This window comes from Ambystoma mexicanum, chromosome 2p (genome assembly GCF_040938575.1).
Source record: "Ambystoma mexicanum isolate Mex_15411 chromosome 2p, UKY_AmexF1_1, whole genome shotgun sequence".
In the NCBI taxonomy this organism is placed as follows: Eukaryota; Metazoa; Chordata; class Amphibia; order Caudata; family Ambystomatidae; genus Ambystoma; species Ambystoma mexicanum.
Window position 1 is genome coordinate 23,427,092 of NC_090923.1, and position 25,916 is coordinate 23,453,007.

The 25,916-nt window shown below is 48.7% G+C and overlaps 1 protein-coding gene across 1 annotated transcript in view; it reads left to right on the forward strand.

The window, feature by feature from the left end:
- The window catches only part of NEK4 (NIMA related kinase 4), a 922,900-nt gene that overhangs the window by 549,194 nt on the left and 347,790 nt on the right, over nt 1–25,916 (forward strand). The window contains exon 10 of the mRNA XM_069643166.1: nt 1,384–1,536. Coding sequence (XP_069499267.1) covers nt 1,384–1,536 — 153 coding nt within the window. The remainder of the gene's footprint in view (nt 1–1,383; nt 1,537–25,916) is intronic.

Sequence of the window (25,916 nt, forward strand, 5' to 3'; positions counted from 1 at the left end):
CTGGGGAAAATAAGAAGAAATAAGTACACCCCATGTCCCATTCCTACTGAGGTAAGAGGATCCTCCCTCACAATGTACGTTCATCACAATTTATTGTACTCCAATTACTTAGCAGCTGCACATCCTTACACCCCTTCATTTGTCTTTTTAGGCAACTGGGGGTTTTTCCACATTCACCAAGTATATGGTGACAACTGTCTCCCACCATCCAAATAGGGGACCAGCTTACGAGCTCTTAGCGCAACAAAAGGTTTGCACACGGTAAGCCTGGCGATGTGTTACTCGAACACATTCGCCCCCTTTTTTCTGTTGTTCAATTTTGCATTAATAGCTTTATGTTACTAAAGAATTAAAGACTAGAGATCACACCCTTTCTAAACCACACTTCTCTTGTCATTATTGTTTTGACAGAGATCCTTAGGACACTCCTTTTTCACCAACCTGACCGTCCTGATGAAGGCCAACCATATGCAAGCTCCACCAAGCAGCTTCACTGTTTTTTTTGGCCGAAACATTATGCTGTCGACGACCTTTCCACCATTCCTGTGTCCACCATCAACACTGATATTTGTTCACTGTAATTTACTGTTATGTGCTCACATGTTATTTGTCAATTCAATTCCGTCGATCTGAAAAGGAAAAACATGTTCTATGTTCATCTATATCCAGTCTAAGGGACTGGACTGTTCATGTATATTGTATACAAAGTTGTGAAATAAGTTTCCTTGGATACCTTCTATGATGGGGAACAGATGTATATTAAAAATTGTGTGGTCAATAACCCTCCTAACCTTGACAAAATCTAGAAGTGTGTTTCATTGTGTAGGAATACATCTATGGAAGTCTGTGTGATGTTGCACCCTGATTATTGTGTTAGTTTAAAAGTATTTGCCCACCTGGGATTATCAGGGCCTAGGCAGGCTCCCTTTTGTTAATCGGACTTCTGTTATCACAACTGCTCAACACTTTTAACATTGTCCAGGAGATGTACATCTCTATTTGAACCTGTGATTGACAGATACACAGTGATGGCTCTATAAACCAATGAACTTTCTTAATATCTGAAGCTAGCCACTAAGGCCAGCTAGTAGTATCTAAGTGGTTGTCTATTCTCGCTCCTATCAGCTATTCGGAAAGTTGAAAGGTGTCCATGCAAAGCTGTGGGATAAAGTTTTACACCTAAATAATGCTGAAGCATTGATTAGAGAATTGATCTCTCGCTAGACATCGCTCACACCAAACTCATTAACATGCTGGCACCACTGGCACTTTAACTCATGATAACCTTTAGCTTATAAAGTAATATACATTGTCTTTTGGAAAAGGCATTTCATATTTTGAAACTAATTCTGCCTTTTTCCATCCCTTTCACTTCGGGTTTAGGTTGACGCTGTTTCTCCACGACCTCTGCCTTCTCCTCCGCCCAGTGTGAAAAGAGCTGCCGTGAGGAAGGCACGCAGCATCGGCGAAGAGCATTCTCGGGCCATCTCGGACTCAAGCAGCATTTCCATAAGCAGTGACGTAGTAGAATCACGGGTGTGTATTTTTCTTCTTTATTTTATTTTTTTATTTTTTTTAAAGCTGGCACAACACACTGGTACTATTTTTGAAGTAGCCAATGTGCCATCAGCCCTGTTTGTAGAGTACCTCTATTGGTATTTTTAGCAAGTTAATCGGTTTTCCTAGTTTTACAGCTATTTATGCACACTTCCAAAGTGTGTTGTCTTCACCTTTAAACTTCTAGACATGCTAGCTAGATTGACGATTAGAGGGCTGTCTACTCTCAGGGCCTCCAGAGATAGGCGGCACATGGGAGACAGTACTTCTACAATATGCCTAGAGGCTGTAGCTGGTTCCTTTTTAGTAGTTGCATATCGACAGGTTGTGTGTGGTCCTAGTTGTCATACTGCCTAGTGAACAGAGAGCAGTAACAAAGCTACCTATCTACCTCTAAAGTACTTTACAAATCTGGCTACTCAAAACACGGGAGCCGAAAGATGAGTGAATCTTATTGCCTCTTGTTGTATTGTGCTTGGTATGAATGCAGGTGCCTGGTGATGTAAGAGAGAGAGTGTTGATGTGTCAGAGAGAATGTTATGCTGCGAGTGAGGGAATGCTTGGAATAAAGGTTCCATACTGTGTCAGTTGGAGAACTCCTGCATGGGTGATGGGAGCCAGTGGTTTTCTCTGTTCACATCTTAATGTATGATATAAAATTTATAACGCGCCTGTACACAAGTGTTTCTAGGCGCGAAAAGAGAAGGAGGGGGGACAAAAAACTATCTTACTAGGCCTTGTGTCATTCAGATTGCGTAGGGAAGGGGGGGGGTAATCTAAAAGTGAAGCCAGTGGGGTGGCTTAGTGCAGGTAATCAAAAGTGCACCCAATGGGTGGCTCAGAAGTGCAGAGAGAGGGGGCTGTAGGGTTACAGATAGTAAGTGCTGGGGGTAGCCAAGAGGCAGTGCGGGGTGCAACTAGCAGGCTGGGACCAGGGCCCAAGTTCAGAGGGTGGCCAGGTGACCAGTGCGTGGGGAGAGATGGGAGATACCTAGGAAGAGAGTTGGAGGTAGTGCGGTCCCAGGCCCCAGAAAACCTTGTGGATGATGCAGAGGGTCTTGAACTTGATCCTTGCTGCCATTGGAAGCCAATGAAAAGATTTCTGGGCTGGAGGGATACAAAACTTTGGTTTGAGGCCAAGGACAGGTCTTGAAGTCCTGTTCTGGATAAGTTGTAGAGGACGGAGAGTAGAGGCAGGTAGATTTAGGAAGAGGCTGTTACAATAGTCCAGTCTAGAGAGAGCCAGAGCACTAGAGACAGTGAGCTTCTGGGGGAAAGTGAGCAAAGGAAGAATAACTCTGACAAGGTGCAGCTGATAGTTTGACTTCTTAAAGACATCAGAGATATGAGGAGGGAAGGAGAGGGTAGAGTCAAGATGACCCCAAGGTTCTTAGCCTCACAGATAGGAGCAGGAAGAGGGCACAGATTGGGTCCTCTTACTGAAGCTGATTAAAGTAACCTGCTGGAACCTACCTGATGTGCATGATGATGCTGCTTTATTTCACTGGCGACGAGCTGGCCTCTGTCTGAGGCCTGGAGATGAACCTACGTGGAAGTAGTAGTTCAGGTGACCAGTCTGCTGCGGGGGTGCAGAAAATAAGGAAGAGGAACCACTGCCCCGACAAGTAAGTCCCATCACCCAGGGCGTAGAAGAAAGGGGGAATTGTCCCATTCCCCAGGGCGAAGAGTAGAAAGGAAAGAAAATGAGGAGCTGTGCCCCCATTGGCAGGATCAGGGTCAAGAGAGGGTTGCTCCCTCCCTACATTGTGCGAAGCTCCGTGCGATTGCTACAGCCCGAACCCTGATCACATTAGTAGCAGAATTAAAGGGAACATGACCAGAGAAGGGGGGGGGACTGTAAGAGTGTCTCCAAGGGGAAGATTTTGAGAGGCATAGAGATGTCCAAAGATGAAGAAGGGCTGGTGAAGGCACAGTAACTGGGAAGCAGTTTTATTATGCCTGTGGACAAGGCAAAAAAGCGGATAGCCAGCAGAGGGAAAGTGCTTTCTTTCTTATAATATCAAAGTATCCTGCCCGTTTGGTCATTGGGAGCTCCACTGGGCTCTGCGTTCACCTGCTGAGTGGTGACGGCATCTGCCCGTACTGGAATATGACAAACGCTGGAATGACCGTTGCAGTGAGCGTTCGGCTCACTCTCGGTGTCCTTTGAGCAAGAGCGACTTCATGGGGATTGATAAAGGCGAACTATGAGCACTTCTCTCAAGTGGGTGAAGAGAAGTGTCAGAGAAAAGCCCCTAAAGTCTCTTGTGCTCGCCATAAAGATGATAAACGTGAGGTTCTCGTGCAATGTGAAAGATTGGGAGTCTGTGAGTGTCTGCAATTTGCCTGACTGGAATGAAGACCAACCATCTGAGGTACCCTGGTTGGTTGATAACGGCACTGTGGCAAGAATGTATATATTCATGGAGGTAGATGCTGTGCCTGTCATAACGGCAAGTTTGTTGATACTGCAGCCATGTTCAGGTCCGGCTGCAGAAGGAAGACAACAGTTGGACTGGAATGTTTTTTATGTTAATCATTAGAAGCAGCGGGGAGTGCACCTGTGGGGTGTAACTGTTGACTGAGCAAAGGTAAGGTGTCACAGTGCTGAGGAAGTCGTTATATCGAAACTTATGCCAAGGGCCCCTGAGCTGAGATCTATCAGCATTATGTATTATGTATACGTTATGTGAAATGTCCTTATCTGTTTCGTGTTTTAAATTGATAATCTATACATAAACAGAATCTATACATCTTAAGATAGGCTTAAATGCCGAATCTACCCTAAATCTTCTACTTGTATATGGAATATTTCGCGTGGTATCCACTGCCACCAGCCAGAAACTCGACAAGGGGGGACTGGACAGTGCCCCCTTGGAAAACAGACCCAGGGGTAATCGAATTACCCCTACCAGTACTTCCACAATATGATGGTTTGTACTGGTTCTGTTCACAATTTGAGACTAGTAAAGCCAATGGTGACATTACATGCCCTGGGAGACAGTAGTCAGTCCAGGGTATGGAGTCTATGTTTGGGGGTCACTATGACACCCCTATGTCACTGCACTTAGGGTGCTGTGTAACACACATACCAAAAACACATGAAGCCCTATGGAGTAAAAGACCCCATAGCCCATAAAACACATTACATAGTCAAAGGACATTCTCAAATCATGCCTAAGAGTGGGAGAAAGAGAGTCTCACTCTTAGCAGGAGAAAAAAATAAACCCCAAAAATCCAGCAAAGCTGCTGGGGGACTCACTAGGTTTGGGAAATTAGCCTTAACAGAGAATTCTCCCTAACACTGACCTCCGCCCCGAGGGATTTCACCAAGCTGATGGCTGTGGTGGCATCGAGTCTCGGGAGAAGGGGGATTCACGTCTACCCACTACCTGGACGATTGGCTAATCAGGGGAGTTCACCCGAACAGGCCCAGGAACATGACCATGACCTGCCAATTCATACACAGACTGTGCTTCTCCCTCAATTACAAGAAGTCACAAATGATACCATTCCAAAAGCTCCAGTTCATTGGAGCGGTCCTGTATGCTTCCTCGGGGAAAGCCCCGCCTCCCGAAGGTAAGAGCTCTACACATTCTGCAGATAGTGACAAAGTTCCAAAATGCCCAGCATCTGCCAGCCTTCAATTTTCTGAGGTTGCTCGGTCTCATGGCATCCTGCATTTTTCTGGTGCTAGAAGCCCGATTGAGAATGAGATCCCTTCAATGGGCCCTCAGGATTCAATGGTCCCAATCTTCAGGGTATATGTCAGATCTTCTGCAAGTTCCATCCAGAGTGGCTCAAGATCTATGGTGGGCTTGCAAGGACAATATCCTCAAGGGGGAATCTATTTGTCAACCATGGCCAGAGATAACGGTAGTGACGGACGCCTCACTCACGGGGTGGGGAGCCCACGCCAACAATTTGACAATCAGCGGTCGTTGGTCTCCATCAGAGTCCAAACTATACATCAACCTGTTGGAGCTAAGGGCAATCGGACTAGCGCTGAAGGCCTTTCTGCCCTCTGTACGGTGAAAGAATGTCCTGATAATGATGGACAACACAGTGGCCATGTACTACCTCAACAAGAGAGTGGGTGTAGGGTCACTACCACTGTGTAGAGAGGCAATCCAGCTCTGGTTCTGGGCAATACAAGAGGGAATCTCTGTCGGCAGTTCATCTAGCCGGAGTGAAGAACACAGCAGCGGATGCTCTGAGCAGGCAGAGCACAGTCTCCCATGAGTCGGAGCTAGCTCAGGAAGTCCTTCGAGATCTTCACCCTATGGGGAACCCCTCAAGTGGTTCTGTTTGCGACCAGTATCAGCCGGAAGTGCAACCAGTTTTGCTCAAGGGAATTTCCTCCAAGAGGAGCGCTAGGAGACGCATTTGTGGTGGACTGGAAATGTCCTCTTCTGTACGCGTTTCCTCCAGTCCCCGTGATTCCCCATGTAATCAGGAGGTTGAGAAAGTTCAGGAAAATCATGATCCTAATTGCTCCGGATTGGGCCAGGAGAATGTGGTACCTGGACCTTCTGGACATGTCCATCTGCCCTCCAATAAGTCTTCCACAAAGAGAGGCTCTCCTCTCGTAAGAGGAAGGTCGGGTTCTCCATCCAGAGGTCAAGACACTCAGCCTTCACGCATGTTTTCTGAAAGGCTGAGATATAAGGATTGGGACCACCCGGATGATGTAATGGTGTCATTGGAACAAGTTCAGTAACTGGTTCAGGGACAGTAATGTGGATCCATTCCTATGTAATACACTTATGGTACTTTCTTTCCTGTTACATTTGGCCAATCTGGGGCTCCAAGTTGGCACAATAAAAGGATACCTGGCAGCGCTGTCTATTTTTAAGCGCTACTCAGAAGAAGTGTCTTACTTCAAGATGCCTTTGATTGTACAGTTCCTGAAGAGACTCACTAATGTGTACCCTCCAGTCTCATTTCAGGTACCCGTTTGGGATTTAAATTTAGTTTTAAAGTTCCTGACATGCATTTCTTTTGAGCCCTTGCAATCTTGCCTGCTAAGGCTCCTTACTTTAAAGACAATCCTTCTAGTGGAAATTACATCAGCCCGCAGGGTGAGTAAGTTACAGGCTCTCTCTTGTAAGCCTCCTCACACCATTTTTCATAAGGACAGGGTTATTCTAAAAGTCAAACCCTCTTTTTTGCCTAAAATAGTCTCCGACTTCCACCTGTCTCAAAAAATCACTTTGCCTTCTGTGTATCCTCCTCCTCGTGCAAGTAAGGAGGAAGAAACACTACACACACTGGACCCCAAAAGGGCTCTCAGTTTTTATATCTCCAGATTGGCAACATTTCGGCAAAGTGAGCAACTTTTTGTTGGTTATACTGGCCATAAATTGAGCCTAGCAATAACGAAACAGACATTATCTAGATCGATAATTTTAGCAATTACCGAATGCTACAGGTTAGCTGGAAAAGAACCTTCAGAGGGGCTAAGGGCTCACTCAACTAGGGGCATGGCAACTTCAACGGCTCTTCAGAGGGGTGTCCCGGTAAAGTATATTAGTGCAGCGGCCACCTGGTCGTCTATGCACACCTTTGTAAAACACTATTCTCTAGATTACACCTCATCATAAGGAGGGCTTTTTGCTAAAGCCAATCTTCATAGGGTCCATGAGTAATATTATCTAGTACTCCCTCCTCCAAATGTATACTGGCTGCTTTGGGAGGACACAATCCATTTGAAGAACAAATTACTTACCAACTGTAACGTTCTTTCGATTGGATGTTCCTCACACGTATTCCTCATCGACCCTTCCAGCCTACCCTGCCGTACAGATTACGTCATTTGCACTCTGAATTCCTTGAGAGCTTGAGGTCTAAAGAACACCTGGTCAACTACTCAGCTGAGTATATACGAAAAAACAGAACTGAAGCCAATGGCCGCGGCTCAAGCCCTTTATACTGCAGATGATGTTGTCGCTCGACAGCAGCCCTCGAGGGACAATCGATGCTGCGACCTCGAGCACAGTGCCCCCTGGTGTGGAATTTTTTTTTCCGAAGCAGCAAAATGGAAGATACAAATATATCTAAGATGAGGAATAAGTGGGAGGAACATCCAATGGAAATAAGGTTACAGTTGATAAGTAACTTGTTCTTTTGCTGTAATGATCTTTCAGCATAGATATAGACATGCTTGGCATCAGAGAGGTGGAGTTGGGGGCCCCGAAGTTGGAGCTGCGTCCTTTACTTTGCACTTGGTTGAGGGTATTATAAGAAAAGTCTGTCACCTGCTTTACATTTTGTCAATTTGGTGTATTAGAATGGTCCCCTTCAGAATTGTAATTGTTAGTGGTAGCGAAGCGGTTTATGCAGTGTTGTATTGGGGTCAGTGAAGTTGGACAAACCTCAGGGCGCCACCCTTTCGGGACATATAGCTTATCAAGTAGACCCCCTAAGTTTGTAGTATGAGTTGGTTTAACAGAACTGATGGGAGGGGCCGAAAAAAGGGCTCTATGTGTATTGTTGGATCTTGCATGTGTAGGAGCCTGCCCAAAAATTACTGGGGGCAGAAAGAACATCCACAGATGACCCAGCCCCAAAAGGGCGTACAGTAGCATCGCAATTAGAGATCACATTTATTTCATCGCACCTTGCCCCAGTATCACACTTACAGTGACTCAAGGTGGCAACCGCTGGTTGCTGGTCGCTTTCCCAAAGAACCAAGCAGGTTGTTAAACAGTGGATGTGGAATGGATACTTGGTACTGGCTGACTTTCGGTACAGTAAACTCTTCAAAAGATACTGTTTTAGCCATAGTCTGCATTCCGACATCTATTTTTGCAGATGTCACAGTAGTAGGATCTACAGAGCCGGCACCATTGCATAGACAGAGGCTTAACAGTCTTTAATTTTTTTTTTTTTTTTTATTGAACTTTACACAGTTAAAACTGAGTTTAACAGTCTTTAATACAGTTGGAGCAGTTGGAGCTGGGTATGGGCGGGTCACCAGATACGAAGGGAACATTGGTCCTAGAAGTGAACTCGAACATGGCAGGGGTTAGATGGTCTATAGAAGTTTCAGATTGGGATTCCATGCCACTTTCTTCTGGCACCGGAGTCAGTGAGCACGGAGGACCTTTAACCTGCTTCTGAGGTCTTTTTAGTGGTTTACCTACAGTATATCGAATTACACTTTTTCGAATGACATAATGTCAAACATTTGGCCGGAGAAAATGTCTTTTTGTTTTTTTTCTTTTTTCTGTTCGAAATGGGGGGGTTACACCCCACCCCCCCTTTTTTGTTTCTTTTAAACCCTTTTTTTTACTCAAACCAAAAAAACATGTAAATTAAAAAATAACACATTCGAAAAAAACATTTCTTGCCCAAATGTTTTCAGCATTATTGTCATTCGAAAAAACGCATTCGACATATTAACTTGATACCCTTTTTAGTGATTCAGCTATGGAAAGATTGCGCAGCCATTTAAGAGATGACGTGTTACAACTTTTTAGCAACTGTTGTGGTTGCCTCTGCCACTCATTGTGTCATAGACACCAGCTCCTTGAGTATAAACTAACGCTACTGTTTGTTGTGTGCATTTATTGTGTGTCGCATTCTGCAAAACTGTCCCTTCCACCTGGGCCAATTTTCCAGGTGCTGGGACTGGATTAGGTAAAGAGACCATTTCAATCATAAATTCATCTATGCAATGGGATCGGCTACTTTCCACCAGTTTCATACACAAGTGGAACAGTGCTACGAGATGCTATGTGACCTACGCAGGCCTCTAGGTCTTCAACCTTTGTGTATAGACGATAACATTGCGGTATGAGCCTTCAACCTCTTCCCATAGGTTATCATATAGTATTCCAAAGGAACTTAAAACTATATTGAGGGCAGAAAGGCTGCGTGAGGACAGTTCAATAAAGTCATCAGCTTCCCTGAGAGTGTGATGAATTGCATGTTCACTCGATTGAGCTGAGTAGTCGGGTGAGGAGATAGGAAATGGTCTCTATGATTTTCTTGAGATATAAAATCTGTAATTCCAGTGGGAGATGTTTGTTGAATTACACTCTCGGAGGTCTCTCAGACTTTTGTTTGGACAACCCAGTCTGCATATCCAATTATGCTTACGTCATTTAGCACATTCATCTGAGTTGCAAGTTTGGATTTGCTTCTGAGACCGTACGGAGTGCCATGTGTCTTAGGCCCTCATTACGACCCTGGCGGAAATGGGAAAACGATGGCGGAAATGCAATACCGCCATCGAATAGCGCTCGGTGCGACTACGACCCGTCACCGCAAAGTACGAAGCCATTAGCGACACCGTAGTGAACGCCAACGCTAACTGCACTAAGCACGCGCGCGCGCGCCATGCCAAACCGCAAACACCACCATGGTGCAACGGTACGCCAATTCCGACCCTAGCGGACATGTACCTAACGCCATCAGGCATGGCGGAATGGACCATTCCGCCATGGTGAGAAGTACGGCATCGCGAATCAACCGTAAACGGCCCCACTGAGTGCCTGTACACCGCTCCCTGCCCACAAAGTACAACTCCCTGTAGGTGCAAAGAAGTCACAATGCAACCATTGAAAAGTACAAAGCACCCATGCATGCCAACGAACAAAAGCAACACAAGAGGTGCCAATGGGAGCTGCAGGGCACAGATGGCACGAATACAGAAGCCATCCCAATGGACATGACCACAGTCCCCCACCAAGAAACGCACGCAAACACAGGCACCTGTGCCCAGCAACAATCCGAAAACACATCATTCCACCAGTCCACCTGGCTGACCGGCATCTGTTACACAAAACCCAATCCCCCGCCCCTGAGCATGACAACATTCAAACTGTCACATTGGCAGCCCCCATCCCTGACCTCACGGGCTCAGTAGGCAAACGCGCACAGTACAGTACCACGCAACTAAACCCCGAAGCAGGAACCCAATGCAGATCTCCTCACAATACATCGCCCCACAAATAGGCACATGCCACATCACTTGCAAAGAAAAACGCTACACGGGCCAAATCCGATCAGAAATTTAATGCACAACTAAATCACCAAGCCCATACAGCCATCAGGCCACGAACTCAAAAACACATTCCACCATTGAGGGCTGCATCCGCAAGAAATGACCATCCACCACTTGTGTGACGCCCTGTTCCAGCATGGTACACAGAGCCACATTCACGTACGAAAAGGCTACATGGAAGCGCACACAACCGCAGGGCCGTCCCAATGTGGAGGCACTAGTCCAGCTGAAAGGCCGAAATGTTGCTCCAAGCCACCAGTACTGCGTAAGGGCATGTGGGCCACTGGCGATCGTCCCATAAGATCGTAATGCTGCTCCACCGATTAACACGAAGCAGCAGGTGTTGGGAGTAAAATCCATCTGCAGGAGTGGCATACAGATGGCAGTGGCAAAAGGGGAGGAGATACCTGTCAACCAAAAGAAAAGAACAAGAACAGAATGGCCATCAGAACCACATACAAACAACTCACTTCAATGAGCACACGAAATCCACAGCCATATGCATGCTAGCCCACTCCAAAGGATCATCACCACCCCAAAACCACTTGCGACTTATAACTCTCAATATCGAGGTGTAAACACCATCACAAACGAGTGTACCTGTGCATGCGTCTGCCATAACAGAATCCATCAGAGGGGAATGTTAACGTGCATGGACACAAGTGGCTGAGTGCGCGTCGAGACAGGGAGGGCTCAACAAGGCCAGATAGACGATGGGCCCACTATGGCAGCCCTGCATCACATAGCGTAGGGGAGGCGGATAGACCCCAAGAAGCCCTGTACAAGGGAAACTCTGCATCAAATCACCTGCCCATGCATCCATTCATCATACCCTCATCCAGGAATCAAAACGCCTGAATAATTACTCACATGACATTAGAAACATCCATTGAGTCTGTGCGTAATGCAGCCTGCTAAATCCACAGTGCCCCAGCCCGTAAATCCAGTGTTGTGAAGTAACATGTATTTGGGAATGCCCGGCCTTATCGCCCACGTAGCTATTGCGCATCCCAAACTATTCATATCAATCATTGCTCCCTCGCCATGGGCCCTGTCTCAAGGACATAGAACAAAAGAACGTTATATTTGCAGACAGACCTGTGGGCATCTCCTCGCCGCTAGCCGGAAACCGAAAGCGCCGCCCTTCGAATTCCTCATTTGCAACATCACGTCGAAAAGGCATCTGTGGCCGTTTGAAATCACTAATTATTCCATCGAGTGCGGCTGTGCGTGAAAATGGCAACTGCCTTCACCCACGAATGGGAAGCCACGCCCGTCGTTGCAACTCAGTACAGTGATGCATGAGGGCCCACCGTTACTCGAGTACTACGTTCCACTGACCCTTCACAAGTCCGTTCGCGACTGCACAGATAGTATGGGAAACAATTGGACCACAGCAGAATGAACATATCAACCAATCTTACAAGGCCATCGGGTACAAATACATGAATGCAATAGCAAGATACAAATACCCGATTAGCAGCGTCGTGCGCGGGACATGCTCGGCCAAAGGGGAGAGCAGTTGGCACAGGTGGAATCAATCACCACAGGTGGAGGCCATACAGCCTGGAAACACATAAATTGCACAGCCAGTCTCCTCCCACAACCACAGCGAAATGCTACCGGCAGGACTCGCGATGTTGGCCCTGGGGGACCTGATAGCACTGCAAGTGCTCCGACTCCAAGAGGAAGACGAACATCAACTACAACCAGCCGCACGGAGGAGACGCAGGAGGAGGAGGAGGCCAAGGCAGGGCCAGCAAGGCCCACCAGCACAGCCACTACCACCACGCAGGCAGCCCGCAATCCCACGCATCCGAGCACATCCGTTCAACCTCACTGATGAGCAGATCCACACCCTCTACCGTCTGGACCGGGACACCATAGCCGCCATTGTGGACATGACACAGGCTGACCTAGTCAGCATGATAGATAGCCCAACCGCCATCCCACCCCTACTGAAGGTGGTGTCTGTACTCCACTTCCTGGCCACTGGCACCTACCAGCACACAGTCGGACAGTTGCATGGCATTTCTCAGCCACTGTTCTCACGGACACTATTCCAAGTGCTCGATGCCCTCTTGCAGCACGCAGACGACTACATCTCCCTACCACGCTCGGAGCAGGAAATAACCAACACATAAGTGGGATTCCATGCACTTGCCGGCATACCGGGTTGCATTGGTGCCATCGACTGCACCCATGTTGAATTGGTCGTGCCACATGCCATGGAGGCCCAGTACCGCAACCGAAAACAATTTCATTCCCTGAATGTACAAATGGTGTGTGACTCCAACAGGATCTTTACGCATTGTTGTGCCCGATTCCCTGGATCAGCCCATGATTCCATGGTCTTGAGGAACTCTACCATACCACGCTACATGGAGCGACACGCAGGGAACAGATCCTGGCTACTCGGTGAGTCTCATTGCATGCATGATGATGTGGGGTATGTGATTTGGCAATGTACTGGCAGGAAGGGGGGGGGGTGTGCGTACGTATCAATGGCATCCCACATCCTACGTTTCTCGTCCACATACAGGTGATGCTGGATATCCACTGAAGAGATGGCTCCTCACACCAGTCCGGAACCCACGGGACCAGCATGAGGAGGACTACAACCATGCCCACTCACGTACCCGTGTAGTCATTGAGCAGGCATTCGGCCTACTGAAGGGCCGTTTCCGCTGCCTCAGCAGGTCTGGCGGGGCACTCCTGTACCGCCATGAGAAGGTTGCAAAGATGGTGATGGCATGTGTCATGCTCCACAACATGTGCGTACGTAGAAATGTGCCCATGCCCCCTGACGCAGAACTGCAAGCACCGGATGATGGTCATGATGAGGGTGGGGATGTGGCAGCACCTCAAGGAGTCTGCGAGGCACAGGAGGCCCGTGACATTCGTCAGCATCTCATTGATGTATGCTCCTAGCACTCATGCCTGGTGGCTGATACATGGACACGGGACTCGTGGCACTGTGTGTGTCTGGTACATGCACAATATGGACTGTACGCCTATGATGGCCTAGTACACAAAGATCATTGTCCACACATCTCATTGGTTGATCGTGCACTGTCTATGGCATATGTGATATCATGTTGAACACCCTATCGACCCGCCACCCAAGTGAGCCCAACACACCCCCTCCACCCTCCTACCTCCCCCCCGAACACCAGTGTCCAAAGATGCTCATTGTCAGTGGGCTGTCGCTATTGCAAGCCCCCTCTGCGGGTATCAGGGGCACCCCTGCCTGTGGAGCGCAGGTTCCTCCCAGATCTACGTTGGGGGCTGCCCTGGACGGAATTTGCAACGGATGATGTCTCTGCCTGCTCACGTCCATGCATGTCCCTAAGGGTTTGTGAGAGCTCAGTGAGCACACGGCGCACTGCGGCAAGTTCGGCACATACGTCTTTGGACGTCGCATGCAGTTCCCCCCTCAGGCTCTCGGTGCTACTCTCCATTTGTGCCCTTAGTGTCTCTGTACTTCTCTCCATTTCTGCCCTAAGTGTCTCAGTTGATGTTTCTATGTCTGCCTTAGTGCCCCCACATTCATCGGCATGGTCCTTGAGGAGCGTGGCCAGTTGCTGCTGTTGCACGATTAACTGGTCGAGGGACTGTTGCCTCTGCTGGGCCATGGCCATTTGCGGGGGTGTCACAGAGGGGCTGTTGACCTCATGTTGCCTTGCCACAGGGCTTGTGGGGGATGGCCAGTCGTCGTCTTGTGGGTGCCCCTGCGTGGTATCCTCATGTTGTACGGGATGGGATAGACAGGGGGATTGGGACAGGTCATGGATGGATCTGACTTCGACATCCCCGTCTTCTGTGTCGGAGCATGCTGCCATCAATGGGGTGTCACCTATGGTGCTGCTGCCACCAGAGGCAGTGCCTTCTGTGGCATCCGTTGGGGGGACCTGTGGTGGTGGTGTTGTGGGCATGCTGGCTGCTGGGGTGCCTGTTGATGTTCCCTCCTCTGTGCTGCCACCTGATTTGGTCTGCTGCCGTGTCTTGATGCGTGCAGCTGAGGTGGAGGGTCTTTGGCCGTTGGTCTTGGCCCTCTTTGCAGGTGTGCTGGTAGGGGTGTCCTGATGCTCGTCGTTTGGATCGGACCCTGTGGTGGAGTAAAGGAGGGCGAGGGTTATTAATGGGTCTGTGGGTATTGGAATGGCATTGTATCACATGCATTGGGGTGGTACCTGAGGGTGATTTGGGTCGGGGCCTTGGAGGTGCTTTGATTTGTGTGTGGAGTGAGGGTGCAGTTGTTTGGCAGCCTGCAGTTAGGGTGTGCCTGCTGCACGTGTAGTGCGTGTTTTAGGGGTTTTTAATTATTTATGTATTTATTGTGGGTTTTAACGTGCGCTATCAGGCCGATGTGTGTGGACGTTCTCCTGGACATGTGTTTCTGTTGCACTATGTGGACGCATGGTACTTCACATGGATGGACTGTGTGGATTGTTTTATCTGGCCCACCTACCTGAATCTTCGGATGTCTGCACTCCTTTCTCCATCCCTCCGACTCCCTCAATGCTCTCCATTCCGATGGTGGAGGCACAGATTTCTTCCCAGGGGGTCAACTTGATGGGTGATTCAGGACCTCCCCCGGTGGCTGTGGCAATGTTGCGGTTGGCAGAGAGTATGCTGCGGACGCGTATCCGCAGGTCGTCCCATCGCTTGCGGCATTGCTGTGGGGTGCGGGGTGCGGTCCCCGCCGCACTTACCCGCTGTGCAACCAGAGCCCATATGGCCTTCTTGTTTGCAAGTGCCGTCCTGGTCATTTGCGTGGAGAGGACCACGGCAGCATTCTCCTGGAGGGTCTCTGTTTGCACGGTGAGTTCCTCACGGGAGAAGTGGACCTGCCGCTTGCGGTCGCACGCTTTCTTCGCTGCTTTTCCCATTTTTCTTGGTTTCGCTAGGGTGGTTGACGGGGTGGGGTGTGTCTCAGGGTAGTGTTTTTAGTGGTTGTGTGGTTTTAGTGTATTTATAGGTGTACGCCGGGATGTTTCCCGTTCCGGGCCCGTGTTTTAACTCCCGTTTCCGTATATTTCCGGCCACCGTACTTTCCGGTAGGCCCACACTGCGGTGACCGCTAAGAGGGGTGGCGGTATTGCACCTGGGGCGCCGTACGGCGGCGGTGTGGGCCGTTTTGGGGTCTTTTCCGCCATCGCGGACTTTGCACTTCCGCCATGCCGTGGTGCTCGTGCCCGATGGGTCGGAATGGGCCGCACTTTGCTCCTTCGTGCAATGGCGGAAACGCTATTTACGCTGTGGCGCTCCGGTCAGTCGATTTCCGCAAGGGTCGTAATGAGGGCCTTAGTCTTTTTTGGGTTCAAAGAGTTCAAACTCCCCAGTCCCCCAAATTAAAAACAAAAAAACACTGCGTTCGATGTGAACCCTGCAGGCGCCGACGTGTTAAGAGCTATATAGTCGCTTAGCCCATCCAATTAATATAGTTAATAATTAAAGACAAGCAGACCTACCGTTTCACTCTGTGTGGAGGATGATAGTCTCGTGTAGCCGTCGCAGCCAAAGGCAGCACAAGACAAACACCTCAGCAAGCGGCTGCATGGAGTCTTTATGGGAGAGGTGCCTCCTCCTTCCACACGATAGTCCGAGTGAACAGACTGGACCGAGGCACAGGAGATAGCACAACATCATCAATAAAAGAAAGAAAGATAGTCATCAATACAGAAACACACATACCGGGAGGATAGCTCAGGGGCAACGTGCTCGCCTTGGAAGCAGGACGCCACTGCGCAACACAGGTTCGATGCCTGGGTCCGCGCTTGGAAACCTCTGGGTATTAAGCTCATTAAAAATAACCTATCATGTTATTATATTATCATATTATACTGATCTCAATTCAGTTAAAACAGATACAAGGACATATTTTTAAAAGAAACTCTACTCAAAGCGTTTAAAAATGTCACTGAAGCAATAATTAAAGGTATTTTTTCGCCCCGTAATACAAAAGCTGCCACAATTAGTCAGCTGATAACGTACCAGGGCTTTCTAAAAAGTGCTTAAAAAGAGTTGTCTTAAGTGGCGTCAGGGCAGTGCAATATAGAACCGAGTCTAGCAGATTTTCTAGCGACCCCTCTTTCTTACACTAGTGGCAAACAACATTTTTCAAACTACTGCACACTCTGGATAGATGAAAGCACTTCTTTAGTTGGTTCCAAGTTAAGTCTGATCCTCATGAACTAGGATCGAAAGAGGGGGTTCAGGAACTTCCTCAAATATTCGGGGGTAACCCCAAAGGCATCAAATTCCCATGTTCTATGTTTAGCCTTTTCTGGGTTATCAGGTCCTCTAATGGAACGTTTCACTGGTCTGTCCCAGTTTTGCACTGGAACCCCCAAGTTACTAAAGAGTCCCCTTAACTCCCTCCTAATTGTTGATTTAACAAGGCAAAGATGGGGGCTGGCGACTCCACCACACAGTTCCTAAACAGAGCCAGGGTTTTCCACTCAACCATTGAATTTAGGGAGATTAGTCCCAACTCTCTTCTTACCACCTGAAGGGGAATTGATTTTGGAAGGTGTAAAACTCTTTTCCAGAGTATGCCCTCAATAACAGCCCACCATTTTCCTGGAAAGAGAAGCAGAGCATGCAAACCATCAGTCAAAATAGCAGCGACCTTAGATCTATAGAATTCAAGGACCGAAAGCATTAAAATAAAGGCTGAATTTATTCCTCTGCATGATTGCCTGCGTAGCCATGGTTTTGGCCTTTTGTTTTAGTTAAGATGTTTTGAGCTTCCGCCTTGCTCGTATTAATATAGATCCCTAGATATTCAAAGGACTCTACCTGCTCTATTTTTGGGGGTCCTAGTTACCATTTAACCTTTTTTTTTTTTGAAACAGGATTTTATTGTTTTTGCTTGACAGACAATAAACAGATAATATACCGCAACACATTTTAAGCAATATTCACGCTGTTTGCATTTTAACATTAGTCAACTGTCCCTCCAATAGCACCCTCAACTCCCCCCACATTGCCTAAAGTACTAGTTCCTTGTCTACATTATGTGACCACACTAAACGTGAGTTGACTAAGGTGTCTGTTGGGTTGTGTCCCTCTGGCCAGGTTCTGTGTCCGCGGATGCAAGCATAGTGTGTATAAGGGCATCCCATGTTTTGATGTCGTTCGTATCAGTTGCACTTAAGTTTGGCGCCCTTCTCCTAGCAGCTGCCGCCTCAGCTCTTGCCCACTTTTTCAGATCCTACCACCATCTTTCTAGGTTAGGGCCCTTGGGAGATTTCCATGCCATGGTGATTCTGCTTTTGCCTAATATTTACGCTAGGTCTTTCATCATTTGCATATACTTTGTGTGCTTAGGATGTGTGAAATGACCCAGCAGGCAAGCGCGGGGCAAATCCAAAACATTCGTAGTTTACGTGGATCTGTGGCTTTGACCTAGGGCAATATTGTTCCGTCACAGCAGGGAACTGGAGACTCTCAGGGGGGTCATTTATGCTGTGTGTGTTATAAACCGTTGTATCAATTGCAGCCTATCGTTCCGGTACACCCTTCTGTGGTAACCAAGTATGTCTGTCCATTGTGTATCAGGGAGAGGGGCCCCATGGTCTTCCTCCCACCTGTGTCTCACTGCCAAACCTGTGGTGAGTCATCCAGTCAGGAGCAGGTCAGAAATCCTGGATATGGTGTGCAGCCCTCTGAAATGTCTTACATGATGTCTACTATTGCATGTTTTTCTATTATTTCACTGTACGCGGGCCATCTTTGTATGATCTCCCTCTTGACAGTGCCGTATAGTAAATATTGGCCCCTTTGTAAGCCTGTATGTTCAACTACTTCCTGAAGGGTATAAAGGAGGAATCTTGCAGGAGGTCTCCCACCGTGGCAACACCATTAGGTTCCCAACAGGAGCGTATTCACAAGCGTGCCTTTGTAGCAGTTGATACTATTGAGGCCAAGGGGATCTGTACTGAAAAGGGATCCTTTAACCCAATTAATGCAAACGCTTTGTCCCAGAGCTGAACCCCTAAGGATACTGGTGGACCATGACAAACTATGCACCTCACTCGTTCGGGATTTCAACTTCTCCAGCGAAGCCACTGCATGGGTGAAATCCTTCTTAACCGATCGCACATCCAGAGTGTCCATAGGCCGAGTGTCCATAGGCAAAGAAGCGGCCTACCCCATCCCAGTCCCCATAGGAGTGCCCCAAGGATCATGTCTCTCCCCCACTCTGTACAATGCGTACACCAAACTCCTTTTCTCAGCATTAAATGACATGGGTGTCATCTACACCAATTTTGCGGATGACACCCAGATCCTCATACCACTCACAGGTAACTATGACCAGGACACCGCAAACATCAACAAAATTTACGTCATCCAAAACTGGATGGCGCTAAATAGTCTGTCTCAATGATGAGAAGACAGAAATCCTCATCGTAGGATCCCCAGCGAAAATAGCGGCTCTCCACCCAGATTACTCAGCTATTAATATCGATGGCACCTGTATTCCAGTGCTGAAGCAAGTGAAAACATTAGGAGTCTACCTCGACGCCAGTCTTACTATGACTAAACATATCAACGCGCTAGCCTCCTCCACGGCCTACACTTCCAAACTTATTGCTCTCTGCCGACAATTTCTGACACCAGCAAACTGCCTTACCTTGGCCAGGGCCTTAGTACTATCGAAACTGGATTACTGCAAAGTGTTACTACTAGGCACATCCAATAACAACCTCTCCAAACTGCAACTTCTGCAAAACAAAGTCCTAAGAGCAGCCTTAGGAATTAAAAAATCAGACCACATCTCCAAAACTAAGGACGACGCGCACTGGCTTCCCATCAAAGCAAGAATTATCTTTAAAACACTTTGCATTGCACATAAATGTCTGACCAAAAAAGGCCCAATTTACCTTAACAATACTCTTTACCCAAAAGAATACATCAGATCACTAAGATCCAATGACAACTTCCTATTGGCACCCCCTTGCTACAAAACCACTAAAGCGGGGGGCAGCAGCTTCCCTGTTCTAGCCCCCTAAACACTGGAACACCCTCCCCATTAACATCAAAACAGAATCTTCCTTCCCTCGCTACAAGAAGCTGCTAAAAACCTGGTTATTCAACCAATAGTAGCACAAAGGGACATTCCGCCGTCAAAGTGTAACATGCCAGTGAAATCTGTAAACTGTAAATATGGCCTATCTTGTTGTACTAGCTCGCTACCTGTGTTGTAATTTATACTCTGTAACAATGTATGACCATTCTCTATGCTGTCTTGTAACCACACGGTGCTACCTGAGGGTCTGGGCGTGTAACAAATAAAATAAATAAATACATACCCGGTGTGAGCCTTGGCGGCCTTGGGGTCTGCTATTCCATAACAGTTCCTACATATAGAAACGTGGTACAGTAGGTTTGAGCATTTGAGTGTCTGGTGTAGGGTCGTCAGCTAACCAGTCTACGACAAATTGCAACTGCACATCAAGTTAATACAACTCGAAGTCGGGGTCCCTGACCCCACCCTCTTCATAGGTTCTACGTAGGGCAGTTGGCACTATCCTGCTCCGGCCGTTCTGCCACAGAAACCCGTTGCATATAGTCCAGGGCCTTAAAAAAGGATTTGGGTGTATAGTATGGGTCATTTACAATATAATGTTGTAGCCTAGGCTACCATCTTTAGTAGAGCTGCTCTACCCATGAGCGAGAGGGATAGCTTGCTCCAGAACTATATAAAGTACCCGATGCCTTCGAGAGCGTTAATGTGTTGTTGGCGTGTTCCGACGTCAGGTCATGGTATATGTTGACCCCAAGGTATCTAAACGCGGTTGCTCTCCACTGTAGTGCAAGGATTGGCAACTCGTCATGCCTCATCCTGGACAGCCCTGCTAGCGGGAACAGGGACGATGTATCTATACTAATTGTGATCCCTGATAGCTTCGCAAATAGTGCCAGGGCCGCCACAATCAGTTCCAAATTGTCCTCTGGGTTTTGGATGTATAACAAGGTGTCATCCTCATACCTTGAGATCAGAGGGTTCACTCACGCGATGGTTATGCCCGCTGCGGCATACTCTATCCTCAAGTACTACGCTTTAAGGTTCCATGGCTAGGATGTAAAGCAGTGAGGACAGTGGGAAACCCTGCCTAGTGTCCTTTTCCAACTGCCAAGATTCCAAGAGACATCTGCATGTGTTGACCCTTGCGACTGGTTGACTATATATCAGCTGTATCCATCTTATGTATGCCTGGACAAAGCCGAACCTGCGCAGCGTAGCACAAGCCACTCCAAACTGACGGCATCAAATCCTTTCACTGCATCAAGCATGGCTACTGCGCAGGGGGTCTCCCAGGACGCTGTGCTGTCCATAATGTGGTGCAATTGCAGTAAGTTCAGGCCATGCTTCTCCATAGCACATATCCCGTTTGGTCTGGATGTACCAATTTATGAATCGCCCTCTTAAGCTTATTGGCCAGTGTTTGTTTGTTTATTTTACTTGTATAGCGCACCTGACCCAGGGGTATCTGGGCGCTATAGAGTAAGAAGACGGTTACATATTGCAGTTGGATACATAGTACATATGATGCATGGTAAAGGCAATAATGCAGGTAATACATAGTACAGGCCTGAGTACAATCAGACACGAAGTATATATTTTACATAGTATAATGCAGGAATTCAGATAATACCTATTACAAGCGTGAGTTCAGTCTAGAACACAAAGTAGCCATGGACGGGAGGGTACCTTCGCAGAGTAGTCAAGGATGCAAAAGTAAGAGACAGAGTAAGGTCAATGCTTATTGAGTAGCCAAGTGATAACACTACTTCTGAATTTAGCAAATACTTGGATAGATTTAAGATCTGGTGGGTGTGTGTTCCATAGATCGGAGGCCATGACCGGGAAGCTGGAACCACCTGCTTGTTTGAGGTTGTATCTGGGTACTATGAGGCAGGCGGTATTGGTGGATCTAGTGGTGCGAGTACAGGGCCTCAGTATGAATTTGTTGGTGAGATAGGGTGGGGCTAGGTGGTTAAGCGATTTGTAAGTGAGATAGAGGGTCTTCAAGTCGATCCTTTTTTGAATGGAGAGCCATTTGCAGTGTTTTCTGGTTGCCGAGATGTGCTCCCTTCTGGGCATGTTTAGTGCAGCTTTGAGTTCGTTATTTTGTAATATCTGTAGTTTGTTGCGTATAGCCTGATTGGCACCTAGCTAGAGAGACCATTACAGTAGTCCAGTTTGGACTAAATGAGTGCTCTGGCTAATATAAGACAGCTGTTAGATGACAATAGAGGTCTACATGCCCTGATCAGCTTGCCTGTGTAGGCAGTGGCAGAGGAGTCATGTTCACTTGTTTGGTTAGATTGGAGTTGGCGTCGAAGTAAAAACCTAAAGTTTTTACATCTTTGGCGATGCAAATGTTATTCTCATCTATGCTAATACTAGTGTAGTTAGGGCTGAGTTTGTTTAAGTTGGTAAGTGAGCCAACCAGTAGGATTTCAGTCTTCTCATCATTCAGGCAGAGGCCGTGGATGGCCATCCATGCCTCAATGATGATGTAGATTTTGTTTATCCGGGATGCATCTGTGTCATAGTTACTTGATAGGGGTAGGAGTATCTGGGTGTCATCTTCATAATTAGTGTAGGTGACACCCAGATGGTCCAGTTTAATGGGTAATGGGTATGGAGTCTGCTGCTGCTAAGGGTGAGAAGACATGCATGGTCCTGTTGTTGAAGAACGACTGAATCCAGCTGATGGCGGTACTTGAGAAGTGAGGTGATCACAGAGTGTCTTGTGGTCTACCAGGTCGAACGCCGCCGACAAGTCTAGAAGTAGTATGATGGCCACTTTTCCTTTGTCTTTTAGTTCGTCAATCTGGCTTTTGATGTCAACAAGGGCCGTTTCAGTTCCATGTTGAGGTCTGAAGCCAGATTGTCGTGTTCCTAGTAGTTTGTTTGTTTTTAGATAGTCTTATATTTGAAAATATGCAAACCTGTCTAGTATTTTTAAAAGGAAGGGGATTAGTTGTGATTGGTCTGTAATTTGTGTATTGATGGGTCTAGCGTTTGCTTTTTGAGTAAGGGGAGTACCCATGATTCCTTCAGGTTGCAAGGTACGGAGTTACTAGAGAAAGAGGAGTTGATTAATTTGGTAATGAATGGAGCCAGGTCTCTGGCCGCATCTTTTATGATCTGTGCTGGACAGCTGTCCCCTTGGCAGTTTGATGGTTTCAGTGAAGCTATCATTTTTTGTACCTCTGCTACAGATACATTGGTGAATTTAAAGCCTGAAAGTTGATGAGGGGAGGCGGTGGGTAACACAGTAGTTGGGCCTCGGATGGTTAGTTGATGTCGTTTGTTGGCAATTTTAGTTTGAATTTTAGTGCGATTTTGTTGGAGAGTGGATGCTAGTGCACTAGGGTTTATCTTTTAGACAGATGTCCTCAGGTGGGTTGGGATTTTCCAATTCTCTCAGAATGTTGAACAATTCTTTGGTGCTAGCACCTGCTTGGTTTATTCTATCATTTGAAGGTCTCTCTTTTGGTGCGGATGATCTCGCTTTTGTATTTGGCAGTAATATTCGCTAGATTAGTTTTATTCTCTAAAGAGGGGGTGTTTTCCAGTGTGTTTCAAGTTTCCTCTTTTCTATGCGGAGTAGTTTTCGTAGTTCGGGGGTGAACGAGGAGTTCAAATGTGCTCTTGGCTTCCCACTGCGCATTTTAAGAGGAGCGACAGTGTCTATGGCTTTGGCTATGGGTGCGTATATAGGTGTCTACGAGTAAGTTGGTGTCATTAGTAAAGGGCAGAGCATCTAATGTGGGGATTACAAGAGGTAGAATGGCCTCTGCAGTGATGTTGCGTCTGTTTCTCGTGAGAAAAGGTGGTGCAGTTGGGCTTTTTTTCTTCTCTAGGTTGTTGATGTTGAGCTCAAAGGAGAGAAGGTGGTTGTCGGTCCATGGTTGGGGTGAAGACTCATTCATTGTGATATTGCAATTAAGATCTGCAGCCCAGTCGAGTATCCTACCTTTCGAAGGGATTGTGTCCTCCGACGTATTCCTTATCTTTGATAATACGTTTCCAGCTTGCTGGCCTCGAAATTTTTTCTGTAGAGGGCGCTGCGCATCGACGTCCGCCGAGTCGATGTCCCTCGACGGCCACTGTATCGGCGCCGACGTCACCATGCCCATAAATAGCCACGCGCTGCGTTTGTTGCTCAGTTCCGTTTTTTCGCGCTTCGTGGGGCCTCGGAACGTCGTTGCTCAGTTCAGTCAGGATAACCCTCTATATCTACTCGAATAAATACCAACTCGTTCTTGATGGCATCTTCATCGGAACCGACGACGCTGCAATCCGGCTTCAAGAAATGTCGAGACTGGGGGGCGCTGTTGCGCCGAACGAAGATGGCCGCCTGATGTCAGTGCTCTGAGCCGGGAGAGTTGAAGATCTCGTCCGGCACCCTTTCAGTGCACTCGTGCAGACCCATACTCGTGGAGCGGACCTGTGGTACCTTCTACTATCCCCTGGCTGAGTCTGGTCCCCCAGCGTTGCTGATCGTCCCTGGTGCGGCGCCCGGTGTCGAGAGCGGACGTCGGCGCTTGGCCTCCCCGGCCCGCAGCTCCGGCGCCCTCAACTCGCTCACATAACTTTTGAGCGCGGCGGGCCTCCGCGGGGGGAGGGGCGCTGTGCCTCCATCTTTCCTCCTCCGGAGTCGGGCCCCGCGCGGCCACAGACGGTCTCTCTGGACCCCTCCGGCGCTTCACACGGCGGCTGCCACCACGCCTTCCACCCCCCGGAACTCTGTGATAGCTAGCGGCGGCGGGGCCTCCGTTTCCAGCTCCAGTGGAACTCCAGCCTTCACTCCGTTCCCGGTGCCGCCGCCGCATCAATACCCCTCCTCTGCTGCCCCCCTCCTGACGCCATGATGGCCGCCTCGAGAACCAGGTAGGGGGGCGCAGGAGGGGCTCTGCGCCGTGGCCGGCTGGTGGGCGCCTGGACCTCCTGACCGGCTCTCCTCTCTGGTTTGGGGGTGCGGCGCTGCGGCGGCCGACCCTGCTGGTCCGCCCGTCGCCCTGCCCTGGGGGGCCTGCTGGGCCGTGCCCTGTTGTTGCGGCGGCCGCCGCTGCCGATCCCGGAAAACTTCCTTGTCCCGTTTCTGCCCCCGCGGGTCCACCCGGATGGCTCGCCCACCTCCCCCTGATTTGCTCTCCTGACTCAAGTTGGTCCGGCGGCGAGGCTGCGGGGCATGACTCGGCGCTGCCCGCCTGGCTTCTCGTGGCGGAGGCCCAGGGGGCCCTGAACTCTCTCGTACTTCACCATTGAGAGCAACTTACCATTCTCCAGCCAAGGCGCCAAGAAAGACCCATGATCTTGCAGTGATAAACTTGTCAATGTAGTCATCTCCCTGTGGTTTGAGTTAAACATCTGCTTTGGCCAGAGACATTGGGGCTGGGCCCTTGTTAGCCGGATTGCATTGGCCCAGCCTTACACTATACCCTGGTACTTGGGAATCTCCTCACATGCTGCGCCTCCTTCTCCGCGGGGTTTGGTGAGTTCGTTCTTGGCATTCCCCCCCCCGCTTGGCCCCGCGTCGCCGCCCGGGGGGTGATGGTCCCTGGCCCCTGAGCTCCCCCATATTTGCGTTAAATCATCTGTCCCTGTGATTGGCGCTAGTCCTGGAGGCCCGGACCCCGGTACGGGTGCCTGTGGTGTCAGTGTGTACGCGGGTCTCTACGGGTTGCAGCCTTATCATACTAGCTGATGTTCTCCACCTGTGGCTAAGGTCTTGACACAACAGCCGGGAGCTGGGGACCCCCGTACCCTCCCTGCAGTAACACTCACCCGGTGGGCTCGCCCACGTAAACTACCGAACTGCTGTCGGGCTGCGCCTCCCTTCTGGATAGTGACGCGGCCCCGACCCACGTTTGCCTGGCCTATTGGGGTGTTCCCAGCTCCAGATCTACAGACCCCGTTGTTGCTTCCTCCCACGCAGGGGCCCCCCTCTATCTTTGCGGGTGCGGACACCCGCTCACCTGGTGGCACAAATCTTGGTTCCGTCATCACCATGACCAAGGGGGCTGGAGCTGGTAAGAAACAAAGTTCGCTCAACATGTTTGCGAAAACCCCATCCAAGGCTCCCCCCGATCCGCCTGAGGAGACACCCAGGGTTTCGACGCCCTCAACCTCGGATGACTCACAGAGGATGCTGGAGTACATGAAGGAGGGATTTACCGCACTGCACACCAAGTTGGACGACATGAGTGGCACCATCTCGTCTATTAAAGCCCATATGGAAAGAACGGACGGCCGTGTCGCCGAGGTCGAGACCAGGGTGGGTGTCGCGGAGGATGACCTGGTATCACTGCGGGCAGCGGT